At 49.1% G+C, this 16,873-nt stretch overlaps 2 protein-coding genes across 6 annotated transcripts in view; both read right to left on the bottom strand.

Annotated features, from left to right (window-relative positions):
- QRICH1 (glutamine rich 1) overlaps positions 1-6,859 on the bottom strand; it is a 49,246-nt gene extending 42,387 nt beyond the window's left edge. Inside the window, exons 1-3 of one of the 5 annotated variants that reach the window (XM_047694365.1) lie at positions 6,691-6,858; positions 5,180-5,239; positions 4,981-5,075 (exon numbers count right to left, since the gene is read on the bottom strand). The gene's annotated coding sequence lies outside the window, so the exon portion shown is untranslated. Of the gene's footprint in view, positions 1-4,980; positions 5,076-5,179; positions 5,240-5,966; positions 6,118-6,690 lie in introns of those variants that run through there. The other 4 variants (XM_047694358.1, XM_047694362.1, XM_047694368.1 and 1 more) reach the window with 4 other exon arrangements.
- A 1,194-nt stretch (positions 6,860-8,053) lies between these two features.
- On the bottom strand, positions 8,054-15,068 carry QARS1 (glutaminyl-tRNA synthetase 1). The gene is made up of 24 exons (XM_047694322.1): positions 14,912-15,068; positions 14,604-14,751; positions 14,123-14,232; positions 13,890-13,965; positions 13,604-13,668; positions 12,977-13,030; positions 12,786-12,846; positions 12,361-12,432; positions 12,160-12,245; positions 11,895-11,981; positions 11,164-11,263; positions 10,966-11,044; positions 10,775-10,883; positions 10,551-10,681; positions 10,350-10,442; positions 10,100-10,237; positions 9,929-10,016; positions 9,697-9,840; positions 9,490-9,594; positions 9,204-9,296; positions 8,975-9,102; positions 8,803-8,869; positions 8,604-8,729; positions 8,054-8,196 (listed from the first exon to the last, which is right to left on the bottom strand). The coding sequence occupies exons 1-24, from the start codon at positions 15,026-15,028 to the stop codon at positions 8,146-8,148; spliced, it is 2,328 nt and encodes a 775-aa protein (XP_047550278.1). The 5' UTR covers positions 15,029-15,068; the 3' UTR covers positions 8,054-8,145.
- Between the last annotated feature and the right edge of the window lie 1,805 nt (positions 15,069-16,873).

Genomic DNA, 16,873 nt, shown 5'->3' with positions numbered 1-16,873 from the left:
AAGTGCTATAAAACTTAGAAAATGTTGATAAAGGCTCCTCAACAGATATTCTATTCTTCTGTATCCTTGTGAAAATACATGAAATATTCTATGATAAAAACACCTTTTTTATTTTAAACAGTTTAGACTACAAAATATAAAAACACTTTGCTGTGCTCCAAGTTTAGAGCTGACTGTAGTCAGTGGAGCTTCAAGCAGAAGCCAGGGCTTCCCCATTCCCATTGTTTTTTTCTTTCACTAGGCCCCTAGGCGGTTCTTCACTGATTCTGTCTGTACAAGTCCACAAAATCCTTTGAGAACCAATGAATCAGAGGAAGCTAAAAATATTAACCAATAATGAATTCAATGGAGAACTTAAAAAGTTTTTTAAGATTTTATTTTTAAGTGGTGCCTGGGTGGCTCAGTGGGTTAAGCTTCCACCTTCAGCTCAGGTCATGATCCCAGGGTCCTGGGATCAAGCCCCACATCGGGCTCTCTGCTCAGCAGAGAGCCTGCTTCCTCACCTCTCTGCCAGCTTGTGATCTCTCTCTGTCAAATAAATAAATAAAATCTTAAAAAAAAAAAAAAAGATTTTATTTTTAAGAAATCCCTACACCTAATGTGGGGCTCAAACTCACAACCCATGGACCAAGAACTACATGCTTTACTGACTGAGTCAGCCAGGCACCCCCTGGAGAACTTAAAAATTTAATGGAAAAGGTCAATTTGAAAGAACATTCCAATCTGCCCATTTTATACAGACTAAAACACACATGGCTTCATTTCTTGTCTTTTTAACCTGCTCACTTGGTAGTATCTACCAGACTGACACATCCCAATAACGAAAGCACACTAAGTCAGCATTTGACCTGACACAAAAGTGCTGCTCAGAAGGGGGTGGGCGAAGGGAAGGTTTCAGAAATGTATTCAAATATTTTAGACTAGTCAGTGAGTAAAAAAAAAAAAACAGAGAAATATTAAGCAAATTCTCAATAGTGGTGACCACGGTTTCTTCCTTTGTTTTTGTGATCAGAAAAAGCCCTCTCTACCATAAAATCAGGTCATTATTCACCTACAATTTTTTAACTTAACAGTGTAATTTTTTAATACAATGCTTTGATTAATTTAAAATTTATTTTGTAAAATGTGAGGTAAAAGTCTAATTTTATTTTTTCCAACGAACAAAAGACTTGTCCCTGTATCGTTTACTGAATTACTGAAATTCCTTTGTTCAATGACTTGAAATGCCACTGTTATCATATACCAAATTCATATAAAGAAAGTCCACTCCTAAGCATTTACTGAGTGTTCTACAGATCTACTAACACAGTAGTCAAAAAAAAAAAGATGTTAATATCTGGAAGATTCCTTGTCCTCTCAATAGCTTATTTAAATTTAACAAAGAGGGCGCCTGGGTGGCTCAGTGGGTTAAGCCGCTGCCTTCAGCTCAGGTCATGATCTCAGGGTCCTGGGATCGAGTCCCGCATCGGGCTCTCTGCTCTGCGGGGAGCCTGCTTCCTCCTCTCTCTCTGCCTGCCTCTCTGCCTACTTGTGATCTCTGTCTGTCAAATAAATAAATAAAATCTTTAAAAAAAATAAAAAATAAAAAAAAATAAATTTAACAAAGAAATAAATTATGTGTGAAAAGGGAACTAATACAATTGTATTTATATATCCCAATATTGTTTATATACCTAAAGAAAAAAAACGCAAAAAAACCTGCTAACAGTAGTTCTGCCTTGGTGGTAGATTCAGAGGACTTAAATTTCTTCCTGTTTAATACTCTCCTATATTTTCCACAATTTCTATTAAATCAAAAAGATAATTAAAAATTAATCTTTTTACACACCGATTACACCACAGTAACACACAAACAATTCTGGCTGATCATGGCATGATTTTTCCCTCAAAACCTAAAACTCTTATTAAAGACAAAATCATCAAGCACCAGAGCTTGCATAATAATGACGACTGTTAACTTCTTCAAGATGCTACTCACAAGGCTGCACTAGGGTGAGCCCTGGTAATGGAGAAATGGAAAAACTCTCTACAACCCCCCAAAGAAGCAAGATTCTTAATTAGCTCCAGGTCAAAGACTTGGTGAGCAACAGTAAATTAAATGATTAATTAAAATACTTCAGAAAAACATGAAGCTGGAGGGATAGTTGAATACTCCCAATTTCTGGGAGTCAAAAAGCAAAGAGTGAGGAAAACACTTTGGGGCTCATTGGGATAGGGCAGTCTGTAAACAATCATTTGCTTCTGAATACTCTTAAGCATAGCTGCTTTGCAAAACAATAAACAGAAAACCCCACACCAACAGACCTAGAAAATTTTCACTTATATACACACCTATCAATCACTAGTATTTCCCCAGTATCTTCTACTAGAGCTTAGCACAGTGTCTGACAGATTTAGGCCCTCAATGTATGAAGTTATCATTACTTTTATTATTTTATAACTAGAACACAAGAAGGTATGATGGACAAAGGTTATTCTAACGGAATAATCTATTACATTTTCATAGATCTCTTTGCCAATTTCTTTCTTTTTTCTATTTAGGTACTAAAGGAAGACTTAAATACTCACCAGAATCATCCTATCTTGGATCTCCTCAAATTTCTGATACCTCTTCCCAGTTTCCCATGCAGTTCCACAAAGCAGGTCTTGAATATAAAATGGACTAAGAGAAGAAACTCTGAGCTGCCTCAGAGCCCTGCCCCTTCTTGTTTACCCAGTCATGGTATTGGGCCCCTCTCACAGTTCACATCTACTGTGTGTAGATGGCTCCTTACAGCTCTGTTTAAGTCCGTTTGAAGAACACATTCACATTAAAAAAGAAATCAACTTCTATTTTAAGGAGCTGCAGTCACATCTGTCCTAATTAACATAAAGAATCATTTCAAAGAAGCAAATTGGGAGATACACTTCTATTCTTAAGGATACTAAACCTATACATGGTTTGGGATAAGTATTATCCCACTGGGTCATTTATCTGCCCCACACCTTTACCAGAGGAATGCCTGATTTAGGGGCATTTTTGCCATGTTTCTATTTTTGGACAACACACTTTCAACCAGGAACTTAAATTCACATTCCCACCAAAGACTGATGGACTGTAAACTGGCACAACCATCTGTATCAACTAGTAAAGCTGAATTCTATCCCCAGGTGTGTATCACACACATACACAGAAAGGTAATTATACAAGAATGTTCAAAGTAGTATTGTTAGGGGCGCCTGGGTGGCTCAGTGGCTTAAGCGGCTGCCTTCGGCTCGGGTCGTGATCTCGGAGTCCTGGGATCGAGTCCCGCATCGGGCTCTCTGCTCAGCAGGGAGCCTGCTTCCTCCTCTCTCTCTGCCTGCCTCTCTGCCTACTTGTGATTTCTCTCTGTCAAATAAATAAATAAAATCTTAAAAAAAAAAAAAAAAAGGTAGTATTGTTAGTAACAACCCCAAACTGGAAGGAATCTAGATGTCTAGCAATAACAGAAGGGATGAGTAAATTATGGTACAGTCATATAGTTGAATGCTATAAAGAAACTGGAATGAATGAACTACAGTCACACACAATGGGGATGAATTTAGCAATGTTTAAAGAAGGAAGACATAAAATACAGTATGATTCCATGTACATAAAACTCAAAAGCAAACAAAACTATGTTGCTGAGAAATATGAAGGTGATAAAAGTAAAAAGAAAAAGAACATGATTGTCACAGAAGTAAGAATGATAATTATCTCCAGCAGTTGAGAAGCTATGACTAGGAATAGACCCCTGAAGGGTGCAGGGGTGCTGGCACTGTTCTACTTCTTGAAGAGGTTGTAAACCAGTGGTTCATTTTATAATTTTTCATTAAATTTTATACAGATCACCTGAATTTACAGGTATTTAAAAAAAAAAAAAAAAAAGCTTTCTGACACAGCCAACCAGCTCTACCTAAAATTTTGCTCTAGCCTCAAGTGTGACACCAAAGGTTCATTCTTTCCCCCTTTTCAGCAAAGCAAGAGGTTAATCTATCCCTTGTTCATGCAGCCACAATCAGAAATCACAATCCTGGAGAGCACTTAAAACATCTGGAACAAAATGCAGGGCAACTAAGTACAAAGTAACAGAAAAGAATAGGTGCTCATATAACACCTCATTCTGAGATGGAGAAATAAAAGACCATTACAGACAAAGAATGGCCATTTCAAAAGTAGACAAGCAAGAAGCATGACACATAGAGTTCAAACCACAACTGTTTAAAAGACAGCATGCAAACTTTAAGGAAAAGATTCCTGATTCTGAAGCTGTCATAATGCAAGACAGTCATACCTAGAGCCCCTGACTTTGGTTACCTTTTGGGAGCAATTAAAAATTTTAAGAAATCTAAACCCCTCTTTGATCTATTTGAAATGGCAACAACATAAGCTGGAAAGGGGATGTGTAAAGCAAAGGTTTATGAAAAGGTACACAAACTATTCATCACAGAGGGCTGAAAGTAGGAGATCCTCTAATAGATAAATCTAAGTTAATGAGCTTACAAAACTATTATCTACAAACACCAATTTAAACGGCAGACCTCAAACTTAATAGTTAAAAACAAAGATATCCTGGAACAGGCAGGCCTAAAAGGTATATCAAAATTTTTTTTATTAGTTTTTTTAGCTGACTCAACTGAATCAACCAGATGCTTATTCTTTTTTTTTTTTTTTTTTTAATTTATTTATTTGTCAGAGAGAGCGAGAGCGAGCACAGGCAGACAGAGTGGCAGGCAGAGGCAGAGGGAGAAGCAGGCTCCCCACAGAACAAGGAGCCCGATGCGGGACTCGATCCCAGGACGCTGGGATCATGACCTGAGCCGAAGGCAGCGGCTCAACCAACTGAGCCACCCAGGCGTCCCAAGGTATATCAAAATTTTAAGTCTACCTCAAACTTTACTACTTTTCTTTGCACCATTTAAGGTCCTTAGAAAAGCTGTGCACCCTCATGCTAAAACCTGAAAGTTGCATTGACTTACATTTCAAGGGAAGAAAAGTGTTCAAGCAGCAAACTGTGGCTGGATTCAAAGATGCAGTTCTCCTACATCTTCAATTTCCCAGCACTTAGTAGTTTCTGTCAGACAGCACCCAGAGTAATTGGCAGGATTTGTAATGTTTCAATACTACTAGGAAAAAGACTGCACACATATTTTCAGCATATGAATGATTTTAACTCACCAGTCACCATGTTGCATGTATTTCTGCTGCTTGTCCTGAGTTCTTAAGACTTGTAACATTCTGAAGAAGATAGAACAAAGAAGTCCTTTCCATCCTCAGCCTCTTTTTAAATTTTAACTTTGTTCTTAAAATACAGTATGTTAAAAGAATTACCCCCATCATTATTAAGTTTGGTAGCTAATTTTACTTCCTCTTAGCTTCTTTTTCTTTCAACTTAATTAAGCAAGACTGTAAAACAGTCAGATGTCTTGTCTTAGAAAAAAGAAGTGCGTTATTTCTCTAGGACAAACCTAGAACTCCCCTAGTACCATATCAACAACAAAAAAGCCGAAAACGATTGAAATTCTACATCAAAAGTGACTTCTGCAGTGGTAGATGAACAGATTTTAGAAATTTCTGTTGGGGAATTTTGTAATTATAAAAGAAGGCAGAGCACAGGTTTCTCAGGTTGTTTAATTTTGTTCTGGTCAACTTTTTGGCTGAGAGATAGCGGGCCTTCCTTAGTCTAACAGAATACAAGCAAGCCCCTCCCACCCACACAGAAGAAAAGGCTGCATTTAAGGATATGAAGTGGAGTTTTAAAGCTCGGGTAATTTCACGACCACAGAAGAGGATCCCCTTCCGGAGCGCACAGAGGTAGGAACTGCGCTTATGGAAGAATTACTTTGCAATGACAAGAAAGCAGGTACCGCTGAAGAGCCTTCCAGGATTAACCTTCCCTCTCCAGCACAAAGCACAAGAACAAGGTGAGGAAACTCGAGGGGGCTCGCTGCCCTCACAGACCTACATAGCTCAGTTTCAGAAACAGGGCAGCACCCTCCCCGCACATTAGCCTCAAGTCACTGCATTCTTCGAGAAGATCAAACAATCTCGCCCGCCTCGCGGAAGAGCGGATCCTAAGTCAGACGGTAAAGCCGGTCGGTTTCTCCCCAGGCCTAGGCCACGGCGGTCCGGGGACGTCACCAGAGCAGGAAGGGCCCAACCCACAACCTTCCTCACACTGCGAGCCTCCCGCCAGCTCGCCGCCGCTCCACGCAGCAGAGGTGTCCTGCGCGTCCTCGCGGCGGCAGCGTCGCCACCCAACAGCAGGGCGCGCGCCCCGAAAGCGGGGGTCGCGGGCGGGCGCGCGCCACCGACACCCGCTCTTGCCCAAGGGCCGCAGCACCAGGAGAGGAGATACCCAAACCGGGAACGCGCACGTCGGCGGCCACGCGCGCCAGGAGAGCCGCACAGCGCGCGCGCGCCCGCGTATAAACAGGCCCGGCCGCGCGCGAGAACCAGTGCGCGTTCGCGCGCCGCACCCACCCGAGTCCCCGACCTGCCTCTTCCCACTCCACAAGGGGCGGGGGCGCGCGAGCCCAGGGACATTCTCCTCTCCGGAGCCGCCCCGAGGTCTCCTGGGCCCAGCGGCAGCGGCCCGCCCGCCCGCCCCCGCCCGCCGTTGTGTGGGGTGGGCCCGCTGTCTCAGGCCCACAGGTTCGCCACATCTCTGCCCCAGCTGCAGCCCTCACCCGGCGACGTCGTCGTCGCCGCCACCGCCGCCGCCGCCGCTCTACCCGCCGGCCCCGCCGCACCGCTCGGGGCCCCGGTTCCGCCGTCGCCGCTCCAAGACCGACAGGATTTTCCCCTCACAGCTCCCTGGGCGCCATCTTACATTCAACCCTTACAGCCAATGGGTGCCGAATGCCCCTCTCGCGATAACCGAAGCATCGAATCCCGCGAGAGTTGAGACTGCCTCCTGGCCAGACTTAAAGGGAACGCTTGTGCTGAGGCGAGAGGCCAGGCCGGGCCTCCGGTTGCAGAAACGGCGAGTAGAGCGAGGAGTGTAGGGCGGAGCGGCCCGCCCTCGGACGCCCCTCCATGCTGGGCGGGGCCAGGGCCGCAGACCGGCCTGGAGTAGGAGCCTGGGCGGTTTGGGTCTCAAGCTTGCTCTCTGGACCCACCTTCTGCAGCCTGTCTGGGCCTCCTTCAATCGCGCAGCCCCACGTGGGGCGGGGCCCTGTCTCTTGCTTAAGGTAGCCCCCGCAGCCTCTTGACCTAGGCTCTGCGCCCCCGTGCCATCGTCCCACCTGGGAAGCCCAGAGTCACTTTCGTGCAGGAGTCCTTAACAGTTAGGAACCCCCTCCTCAATCCGCCGCCTTCCTAATCCAGCCTTCAGCAACCCAGTCCACCTTAAAGCGGGCCTCTGGTAGCCTGGTGTTTGTATACAGGGAAAATGTGGAGGGTGTTAAAGCTGCAGGCACACGTGGGCCTCACTAGTAGCCCACACTGCCCCTGAGGGCAACCAGTCGATTATAGACTTTTTTAAACAAGGGCCTCAGGGCCTTTGCACTTGTTCCTCCTGTCTGGCAAACAACTCCTTGGTCCCTAGGGGTTCCCTAAGGAGTCACCTCCTGAGAGTACTTTGAGGCACAGGATTGGTCAGGAACTTCCTCCAGCCTTGTACAGGCCCCAGGGAGACCTCTCTTGCACAGTGCCTGGTCACCCTCTGTCTGCCCAACTAGTCCGTCAACTTAGAAGGCCACCTCACAAGTCTTCCTCTTCTCATTTTGCCTGCCACATAGATGGCACTCAATAATTATTTGCTAAATGATTGGACTGAGAACCAGGTGTTTTCATCTGCCTGGGCACACAGGCAGACACAAACCCTTCAGATCCCTCTGGCACAAGTTTGCAAACAGTGGGACAGCACCCAGAGCCTGCTAGCCCCTCATGCCAGGTGCACAGGATTTCAAATCAGGCCCAGATCCCCGCCCTAGAGCACTAAGAAGTGTATCAGTGGTTTCAAAGGTATGTGCAGTGCACCTCCTCCCTACCCTCAGCAAGTCTCTGAGGTCCTCAGGAGCTGGAAGTGCAGACAGACAACACACAGACTCCAGGGGATTTAGCTGTTCTTTATTGACATGGAGTCTGGGTACCCTTGGCCTTCAGAAGCATGAGGTAGGTCCACGGGGCTTCCTTACAGCTCACACCTTTCCTGGGTCCTCCTTCAGTGTGACAGTCCGGTTGAAGACAAGCTGGATGGCAGAGGGGGAAGAATGACAACCAAGCCAGAACCAGGCTAGAAAGCCCAGACCTCACCAGACCCTACCCTTACCTCCTCCCAGGGGAGCTGAGGGTCAGGACATTTGGGTTCTCAATAACTATTACTTGGGGTAGAGGACTGGATGACTTTAGGCCTCCATTTTATAAAGATTATAACAACCGCTATGCCTGACCCCTACACCCTTGAGGAGTAAGAAAGGCAGGGGCCATACAAAATTTTGTGCCTGGACCTCTGAACCTGTTTCCTCATCAGTAAAACATGAACCCCATCTCAAGGGGTAAGGATTAACTAAGTGAATGTTGGCAGAGCACTTGGCACAGTAAATGGTAGCCACCATTGTCACTGTTGTACAAAGGGCAGGCAGGTAAACTCGTGTACCTGTCCCTGGCCGCTGTCGGGATCCACAGAGAAGTAGCCAAGCCGCTCAAACTGGAATTTGTCAAAGGGCTTTGCCAAGGCCACAGAGCAGTCCACTAACGCTGACTCCACCACTTGTAGCGATGCCTGTGGGCAGGAAACTCAGGGGCCGTCCAGCCAGAGAGACGCACCACCCTCACCTTATACCCCATGAGCCTACCGGGTTCAGGTCACTTAAGAATCCACCAGGCACCTCAGCAGGATCCTCAGGGTTCTTGTGCTGAAATCTGTAGCCAGAAGGAAGGTCAAGACCCCAGCTAGGTAGCCATAGCAGGCAAGGCCCATCTTGTGCCCATCTTGTATCTGCCCACACCCAAGCTCTGTTCACTCACAGTCTCTCATAAAGGCGAATCTCACAAGTCAGAGGTTGGGACACCCAGTGAATAAAGGCCTTGGGCTTTTCTCCAGTATCTGCCCGTCTACAGGTCACCTCCAGGCTCTCTACACAGCCACTGGGGCCCTGGAAGTCGAGAAGCCTACAATTAGACCCAGGGACCACTACTAGAACTGGAGTCTGCATGCACCCAGATCCTCCCCACAGCAGGCACTGACTGCTCTCACCTTGACAACATTCTGCAGCTCGATGACATAGCCTGTATGTCTTAGACCCACAGGCTGGCCCCATGCCAGGCGCTTATAGCCAGGGTCTGGCTCCTAGAGGTAGGAAGTAGTGTGGACACAGGAGACTGCAAAGGTCAAAAAGGTACAAGAGGCTTCTCCCTCTACCCCTATGTCTGGCAGGGGCTGGTTCATCTGAAGTAGGAAGTAGGTGGACTGACAAAAGGAGATGAAGGGATCTCAGGACTGGGCTCAACAGCAAACAGGACCTTTCACACCCCCTACTTACTTCTTTGAAGTCAGTCCTTTCAATGAAGACCATGGGTCCAAAGGGAACCTGATGGAAGCCCTTGGTCTCATCAGCTGGAAAGTTGGGAACCTGGATGTCTAAGGACTATAGCAGGAGACGGGTGTGAGTCACACCAGGCACTGGGACCCCCATGTCCAGACCCAGGTGCCCCCCTCCCCCAACACATACACAGAGAGGCACACCTACCTTGGTAGCAGGAAAGTTGGTGATGACGACCTGTAATGGCTCCAGCACAGCCATGGCCCGTGGGGCTGTGTCATTTAGCACATCACGCACACAGGCCTCTAGCAGATGGGGTTCCATCGTGGTCTGTGCCACTGTCACCCCCACCTAGCAGGAAGATCAGCATCACTCACAGCCACAACCACAAACTGCACTGCTCAGCCCCCACCTGCCCACCCAGCCCACTGGGCTATACCCGAGCACAAAAGTTGTTGATGGCCTCAGGCGGAAAGCCCCGCCGTCGTAAGGCTGTGAGTGTGAAGAGCCGTGGGTCATCCCAGTCCCTGCAGGCAAGGAGGTGGTGAGATATTGGCAGTATATGCCACTAGTTACTTCCAACCTTCAGTGAGATAAACAATCATCCTACCGCACAGCACCAGCTGCCACAAGCTGCAGAATTTTCCTCTTGGACACAACAGCATAGTGAAGGTTGAGACGGCCATACTCCCACTGAACAGGGCAATAGACATCCAAAGCATTGCACAGCCAGAAGTAGGAAGAGCGTCTGGGGTGGGAGAGTAGAGTCAGGTCTGGCCACGTCAGACCAGAGAGAGACCACAGGAAGGGCTGCTGGAATCCCACTGGCCCTCACCACCCCATAGGCCCAGCTCCCTCACCGGGCCTGGAATTCCTTGGTGCAGAGTGAGTGGGTGATGTGCTCGATGGAGTCACAGAGGCAGTGTGTGTAGTCATAGGTGGGATAGATGCACCTGCAGGGCATAGGCAATGGGCCCCACCATCCAGCCCCACTCTGCCCTACCCATGGCCCCCCAACCCCACTCTACAATCCCACAGCCCCATCCCATGTTCACACCCACCAGGTGTCCCCCGTGCGATGGTGTGGTGTATACTTGACTCGATAGGCCACAGGGTCCATCTTGCCATCCTCCATCACCAGCTTCATCCGCAATGTGGCCTCACCCTCCGCAAACTTGCCCTTGCGCATTGCCTGACAGGACCAAGGGCTCAGACTGCCTCTCAGCACAGGGGCACCTCCTCCTCAGCACCCACCCAGACCCAGCTTGCCCCTCTAGAACACCACCTCAAAGAGCAGCAGTGACTCCTCTATAGGACGGTCTCTCCAGGGTGAGGGCAATGAGTTATGGCCTTTGAGCTCCTCTCCTCGCTGGTGGCACACATAGGCCTGGCCCCTATGGGGGAAGAGGTATGAGCGCCCAAGATGGCTATGTCCTGGGCAGCCTGCCTAGTTCTATGTGACAGCCCCGGCCTCACCTATGGATGAGCTCCACGGCCCAGGCATACAGCTGGTCAAAGTAATCAGAGGCATATGTAACCTTGTAAGGACTGTAACCTGGGGCAGAAAAAGACTTGGTATGAGCAACGAGCCAGGGACACCCAATGCAAGCCATAGCCCACAGAGAGGCCCGCTGACCACCAGTTCTTTCTTCCCAGCCCTTGCCCAGCCCATACCCAGCCAGGCGACCATGTCGTAGATGGCAGTGAAGAACTTTGCTTCCTCCTTCTCAGGGTTGGTGTCATCAAAGCGTAGAAAACAGATCCCATTGTTGGCCTAGGAGTTATAGAATCTGTGAGCTCTCACATCATCAGCTTCCAGAGTCCAACTCATTAAACTTGGACATTCTCAGAGCTCTCCCATGTCAGAATTGAAAACACCTTCAGGAGTTTCACTCATCTTCCCGTATCTAAATGCCTTAAACAAAGCATCTTATACCAACTCCAGACACCCTCTTTCTAAGCCTGAGGAGTTGCACTGGGCAGTTCACCAAAGTTGAACTCACTGCCTCAACTACAGCTTTTTCCCAATGAACCCAATGGATTCCTGGCCTTTTTTTTTTTTTTTTTAAGATTTTATTTATTTATTTGACAGATAGAGACCACAAGTAGGCAGAGAGGCAGGCAGAGAGAGAGGAAGAAGCAGGCTTCCCGCTGAGCAGAGATCCCGATGTGGGGCTCGATCCCAGGACCCTGGGATCATGACCCGAGCCGAAGGCAGAGGCTTTAACCCACTGAGCCACCCAGGCGCCCCATGGATTCCTGGCCTTTTATCACATACATGATTCCCCTCCACGGTCTCTGTCCGCTCTGGGCACATTATAGCAGCAGCAGGAAAGGCAAGGGACATCTTTCCGGTATCAAGTCTTGGGAGCAGCAAGTGGTCTGCCAGACCCCCACATACTCACCTTGGCATAGCCAAAGTTGAAGTTGATAGCTTTGGCATGTCCTATGTGCAGGATTCCATTGGGTTCCGGCGGGAACCGGGTCCGAACCTGAGATGAGGGAAATAGGACATTTAAGCCAGAATTAAGCCAGAACTGAGACTGCCCTCAAGGGACAGATGCCCCTTCCTAGGAAGGCCAGGTGATGGGTTAGATGGAGCAGCATGAAGGCAGCCCAGGCCCCCTGGCGAGTGACAGGACTAACTTGCCCAACAGTACTTCCACACACCTGTCCTCCAGTGATCTCCAGGTGCTGCTTCAGTAAGTCCATGGTGTGTGGAGTGGTTACATAGCCTGGGGTCTTATAGTTCTCACCTGCCAGGGCCAGAACAAGCCTGAGGACTGCGCTGCAGCCCAAGGCTCCCTACACTGGCTGTGAGAGTTACTATCAAGATCTTACCCTCCCCAGGATTTTGACCTGCCTGCTCACCAGGTTTGTGGAACTTAAGTGCCTCCCCTCGGAGCTGCTCCATCAGAGAGAGGGCCTGGTCAGCAGCCTCACCTGTGAATAACAGACCAAAGAAAACTTATCCTCTGATCCTCTGAATACAGCTACCTCGTGCAGCTCAGGGAGGTACTTCTCAGTACTCCCCAAATCCTGCAACCAGAGGAAAACCAGACAGGTTCTTCTTTCTCCAACCCCGGAGACAAGAGGTACAGAGCCAGACTTCTCTGTTTCCTCATGCTAGTCTCTGGGTAATGAGAACAAAGGAAACACCAGGAATTCCAATCTGGCAGTGGAAGGTAGGATGATGAGGAAGTTAATGGCCTGAGGAGACTGGGCTACAAGAACCCATCATGTAGAAAGCCTAGAAGTCAGAGAGCTGAATGTGTCAGGGACCTCAAGCCTCTCACCATTCTCCATCATGTCCTTTGCTGTCCTCCGGTCTTTCTCTTCTGGCCGAGCTTTTGACAACTGAGAGAAGCCCAGAAGTTGGGTCAGGGTCTCAGGATCACTGGGGCCACATGCTCCCTTCCCCAGCCGGAAGTCTCACCCCACCCCACCTCATCCTCAGGGAGCCAGGACCATACCCAGGAAACCCCACCTTGGGTTTCTTCTCCAGATCAGTCTCTGTCTTGGGACCCAGAAGGTGAAGAACCTGCACAGAAACCGGGGTTTGGGCTGAAACAAGAGTGTTCTGCTTCAAGGAGCCTCTGATTGACCCCGCCCACCTACCCAAAGGCTTTCTGACCTGCCTACCAATATTGCCTTGAAGAACCTACCTAGCCCATCCCACTTCTCCTCCTCACATGGTTCTGCTGGCCCCAAATGCTCTTTCCCCCTGAGAGTCCAAAATCTGGTGACAAAACAGGTAACAAAAACTGCCATTTACAGAGAGGAACTGTGGGCTCAGCATCAAGACAACAAACTACCTCAGCCATCAGCCTCTTGTGATTCTCACCCGTTATCTGAGACGAGGGCCATATCACCTCTGTTTATAAGATGAGGAAATTAAGGTTCAGAGGAACGCAACTCACTGGAAAACAGGCACGATCCAGAGGCCCAACTCTTTTACTGCCCACCAGGGTGGTGCTCTTCCACACTGGGCTCTATGATCCACCACAGCAGGGACAGTGTCTCTTCCCCTCCCACCCCCATGTATCTTTCCAGTGGACCCTAGGCACTATCCATGGCAGGGTCTTTGCCTGCTTCAGCTCAAGGAGTTGCTCACCTGCATGTCCACTTCGTGCTTGATCATTTTGCCATCTGCCCACTTGAGCATAGCTCGAGCCTCTCCTAGAAACATGGACACAAGGAGCTGCAGAAAGGCCAAGAAGGACACTTCCTACTCTCTTTCACAAGAAAAAGTCCTAGCTGACCTCAAGAACCAGCGCCTGGGCCCAACCGGACCACTTTTAAAATGCTCTTTTCCTCCCTCTCCTCTCTCTCATTTATGCCCAAAAAAGAAGGTATGACCAGAGAGAACAACATAGTCCACTGCCCCAGGCCCTGCTCACCCATCAGCAATCCCATGTTGAAACGATAACGCTCCTCCAGGAGCTGGGGCCGGTGACGATTTATGGCAGCCTCCACCTGCAGAAAGCCAAACCATGCCGTTCAGAAAAGTGTCCTTCAGAAATGCTCTAAGGGTCCCACACTCTCACCCTGTCTCTTCCTGGGTGGAGAAGCTGAGCCACTCCTTTCCAGGGTCAGTACTAAGGAGGTACCCAATGCCTAAGGAAAGACTCACAGCCTCTTCAATCTGCTCTGGGGTCACCATGACACCCACACCACATTCCTGCTCAAAGTCCTCGGTGTTGATGGGGTCCAGGGGATGACTTCGCACATACTCAAGGGCGGCTGAGAAAGGAGAACCAATAAGTGGCATCTCAGCTCCAAGAAGTGGTTAGACAGGGCCCTACCTAGCCCCATGAAATCCCAATAATCACAATTCGGCCTCCTCCGAGGTTAAGACTTGTTAAGAGATGCTCTGAGACCACAGGAAAAAATCGTGCTCTGATAGAAGCTCTCCTTTAGACCCACACAGTTCCTCAGTCAGTTTCACCACGGGGAACCCTCTCCACCCCTCATTGTCAGGGCGAAGGTTTAGAGAGGAACGCAGAAGGAGCATAGAAAAAGGCCACTGGGGGACTTGGCAGAAAGGGCAGACTGGGGTATTGGCTGAAGGGAGGAGTTGGAGATGGAAGTAGCAGGGCAGGCAAGGGTCTCACCGCTCAGCTGGAGCTCGGTGTGGATCTTCTTATTGGCTATGTAGCTCACAAGGAAAGAAAGACGCCGGGGATCCCTGAGTCGGGATGCCAAACCATATAGCAAGGTCCCGGTAGCTTTGTCGATAGTGGAGCCCAGAGTCTGCTGCGCCTGGGGTTCAAGGGGTCAGAAGAGAAGGCCCACACCCAGTAAGAAAAACATGAGTTAGACAAGGTTGGTAGGTCGGGGTCGGGGTGAGGATGGGGATCGGGACCTGGTCCGGCCTTGAAGCACAGTCGGCAGGCAGGGTCAAGGGCAGAGGGACTCCCACCTGGGTCGCCGCCTCGCGCAGCTGCGCACTCAGAGCCGTGTTCTTGAGCGTCTCCCGGGCCTTATGCTCGCTCAGGCCAAGGCCGGTGAAGAGCGACAGCGAGTCCAGAGCCGCCATTGCTGGAACACCGGAAACCGAAAAAAAACTTAAGGGCCAATCTGACGTTGGCATTAGCCCACTGACCAATAGGAGAGCGAAGCCGCTAGGGAGAGCCAATGGTAGCCGTCCTGGAGGGAGGGGGCGGGCTACCCAGGGTCGTCGGCGCCATTTAAAAGACAGAGGCCGCCAAACCGGTTCTTCGAGCGCTTCACTTCCGTCTACGTTTTCGTGGTGCGGGTCGCTTGAAGTGAAGTGGTGGGGGCGGCAGGACTTTAGGGGAGATTTGCACGAATCTGGGAAGGAGTTCAGCACAGAAGCAGGAAAGCTTGGGACCATCCCATTTCCGTTGTTGGGAGCAACTGCGAGTTCCTATCGCGTTTCTGACGTCACAGCTTTGGAGTTGTCATGGTAACAGCTGGAGGGCAGGGGACCGAACTCCGGAGAAACCCGTCAAGACTCCAGCAAAGATAGTGTGTAGAATGGCAGATAGAGGGGCTCCCTAAGTCCAGCACTTTTCAGGCGCCCACCTAGACACACCTGGCTAGGAGACAGGTGTTTGGGCTGAAGAAGGACCTCAACGGTGTTCTGTAATGACTTCTTTTAAAATCTACTGACATACGTATCCTCCCTTACCAAAGCATGCAAATATCACAAAAAAATACAAGCAAATTAGACCTGGAAATCCATCTGCAAGTGTTTGGCAAGATATTTTATTGAAGTTAGGATAGGGTGGAGCAGAGGAGATACAATCTTCATGATGAGGCCTGTTGTGCTTGGCGGAATCTCCCCAGTGTCTCACTGGACTTCTAGGACCTGCTGAGAATCAGGCTAAAGGAGAACTGGTTTTTTTGTGGAACTGGAGCTGCTGGGATGGTGAGAAGGTCCCCAAATTTGGGATTGGAACTCAGGCTCTTTAGACTTTGGGGTCACTAATACTTGTGGACCTTCAAGAACGAGGCAGGATATCCATGACTGCAGTCTATCCATGTTCTGTGTCCTGCATTGTGGTCATTTCCCACTAATGACCAAGTGCCATTTCTGGGCCTACATCTGGGTCCCACATGATGATCACATCCAGGTTCTGCCCAGGGCTACACTGCATCAATACTGAAATCCATTCCTTTGTCTTGGCTCCCATGACTCCAGCCTGATGTCCAGCCCAGGCAAGACCAGGTGCCGGCATTGAGCTGGGGATGTAGTGCAGTGGTGCCATAAACAGGCACCAAGAAGCAGAGCCTCAGCCACACCACCCCTATGCTGAGTCCACAGCTACAGATACCTACCCCACAACAAAGGTGCCTTTGATGAGCACAGTGCCTGCCACATCCACTGTCCCCTCTGTACCTGATGCCACCGGATTTATTACAGCACCATTACCATCGAGTCCTGCAGGTCTGGTGATGGCTCCCTCAATGGAGTCAGGGCCTACATCACCTTTTCCAGTTCTCTCATAGTGCCTGCCCTGGGAACCTGTGGCTCCATGTCACAGGATGAGACAGTAGCCCCACCAATGTACCAAGAATGCCACAAGAAGCAGAGGCAAGCTACTCAGTCTTCTGGAGCCCTATGAATTGCCCAGAATAGAACCATGATATTTTATGGCCCAGCCCAACAGCTGGCTTGCTTACATGAAGTTGTGTCCTTGACACAACTTCAAGGAAAATCAAGAAAAAAATGATCAAGGAGAAAAGCCAGGCAGCAGTCAGCAAGGCCCAGCTTTGGCATGGGAAGAGGCAGGGTCCTGGGGCTGGCAGCACAGAGGTAGTAGGGGCCATAGTGCAGATGCCACAGAAGGGTTATATGGCAGATACAACAGCAGCCAGGTTATGGTCAAGGGCAGAGAGCCCCGTGATCAGTGTATCT

Source organism: Lutra lutra, chromosome 1 (genome assembly GCF_902655055.1).
Source record: "Lutra lutra chromosome 1, mLutLut1.2, whole genome shotgun sequence".
NCBI classification, from domain to species: domain Eukaryota; kingdom Metazoa; phylum Chordata; class Mammalia; order Carnivora; family Mustelidae; genus Lutra; species Lutra lutra.
This window is presented reverse-complemented; position numbering and strand designations above follow the sequence as displayed.

Bases quoted from the DNA above. Each gene is read 5' to 3' on its own strand.
- QARS1 (XM_047694322.1), bottom strand. From the start codon at position 15,028: ATGGCGGCTCTGGACTCGCTGTCGCTCTTCACCGGCCTTGGCCTGAGC. The intron at 14,752-14,911 runs GTGGGAGTCCCT...CTTGAACCCCAG, and splicing joins TGCGCGAGGCGGCGACCCAG to GCGCAGCAGACTCTGGGCTC. The intron at 13,031-13,603 runs GTGAGCAACTCC...GTTTCTGTGCAG, and splicing joins AGCACGAAGTGGACATGCAG to GTTCTTCACCTTCTGGGTCC.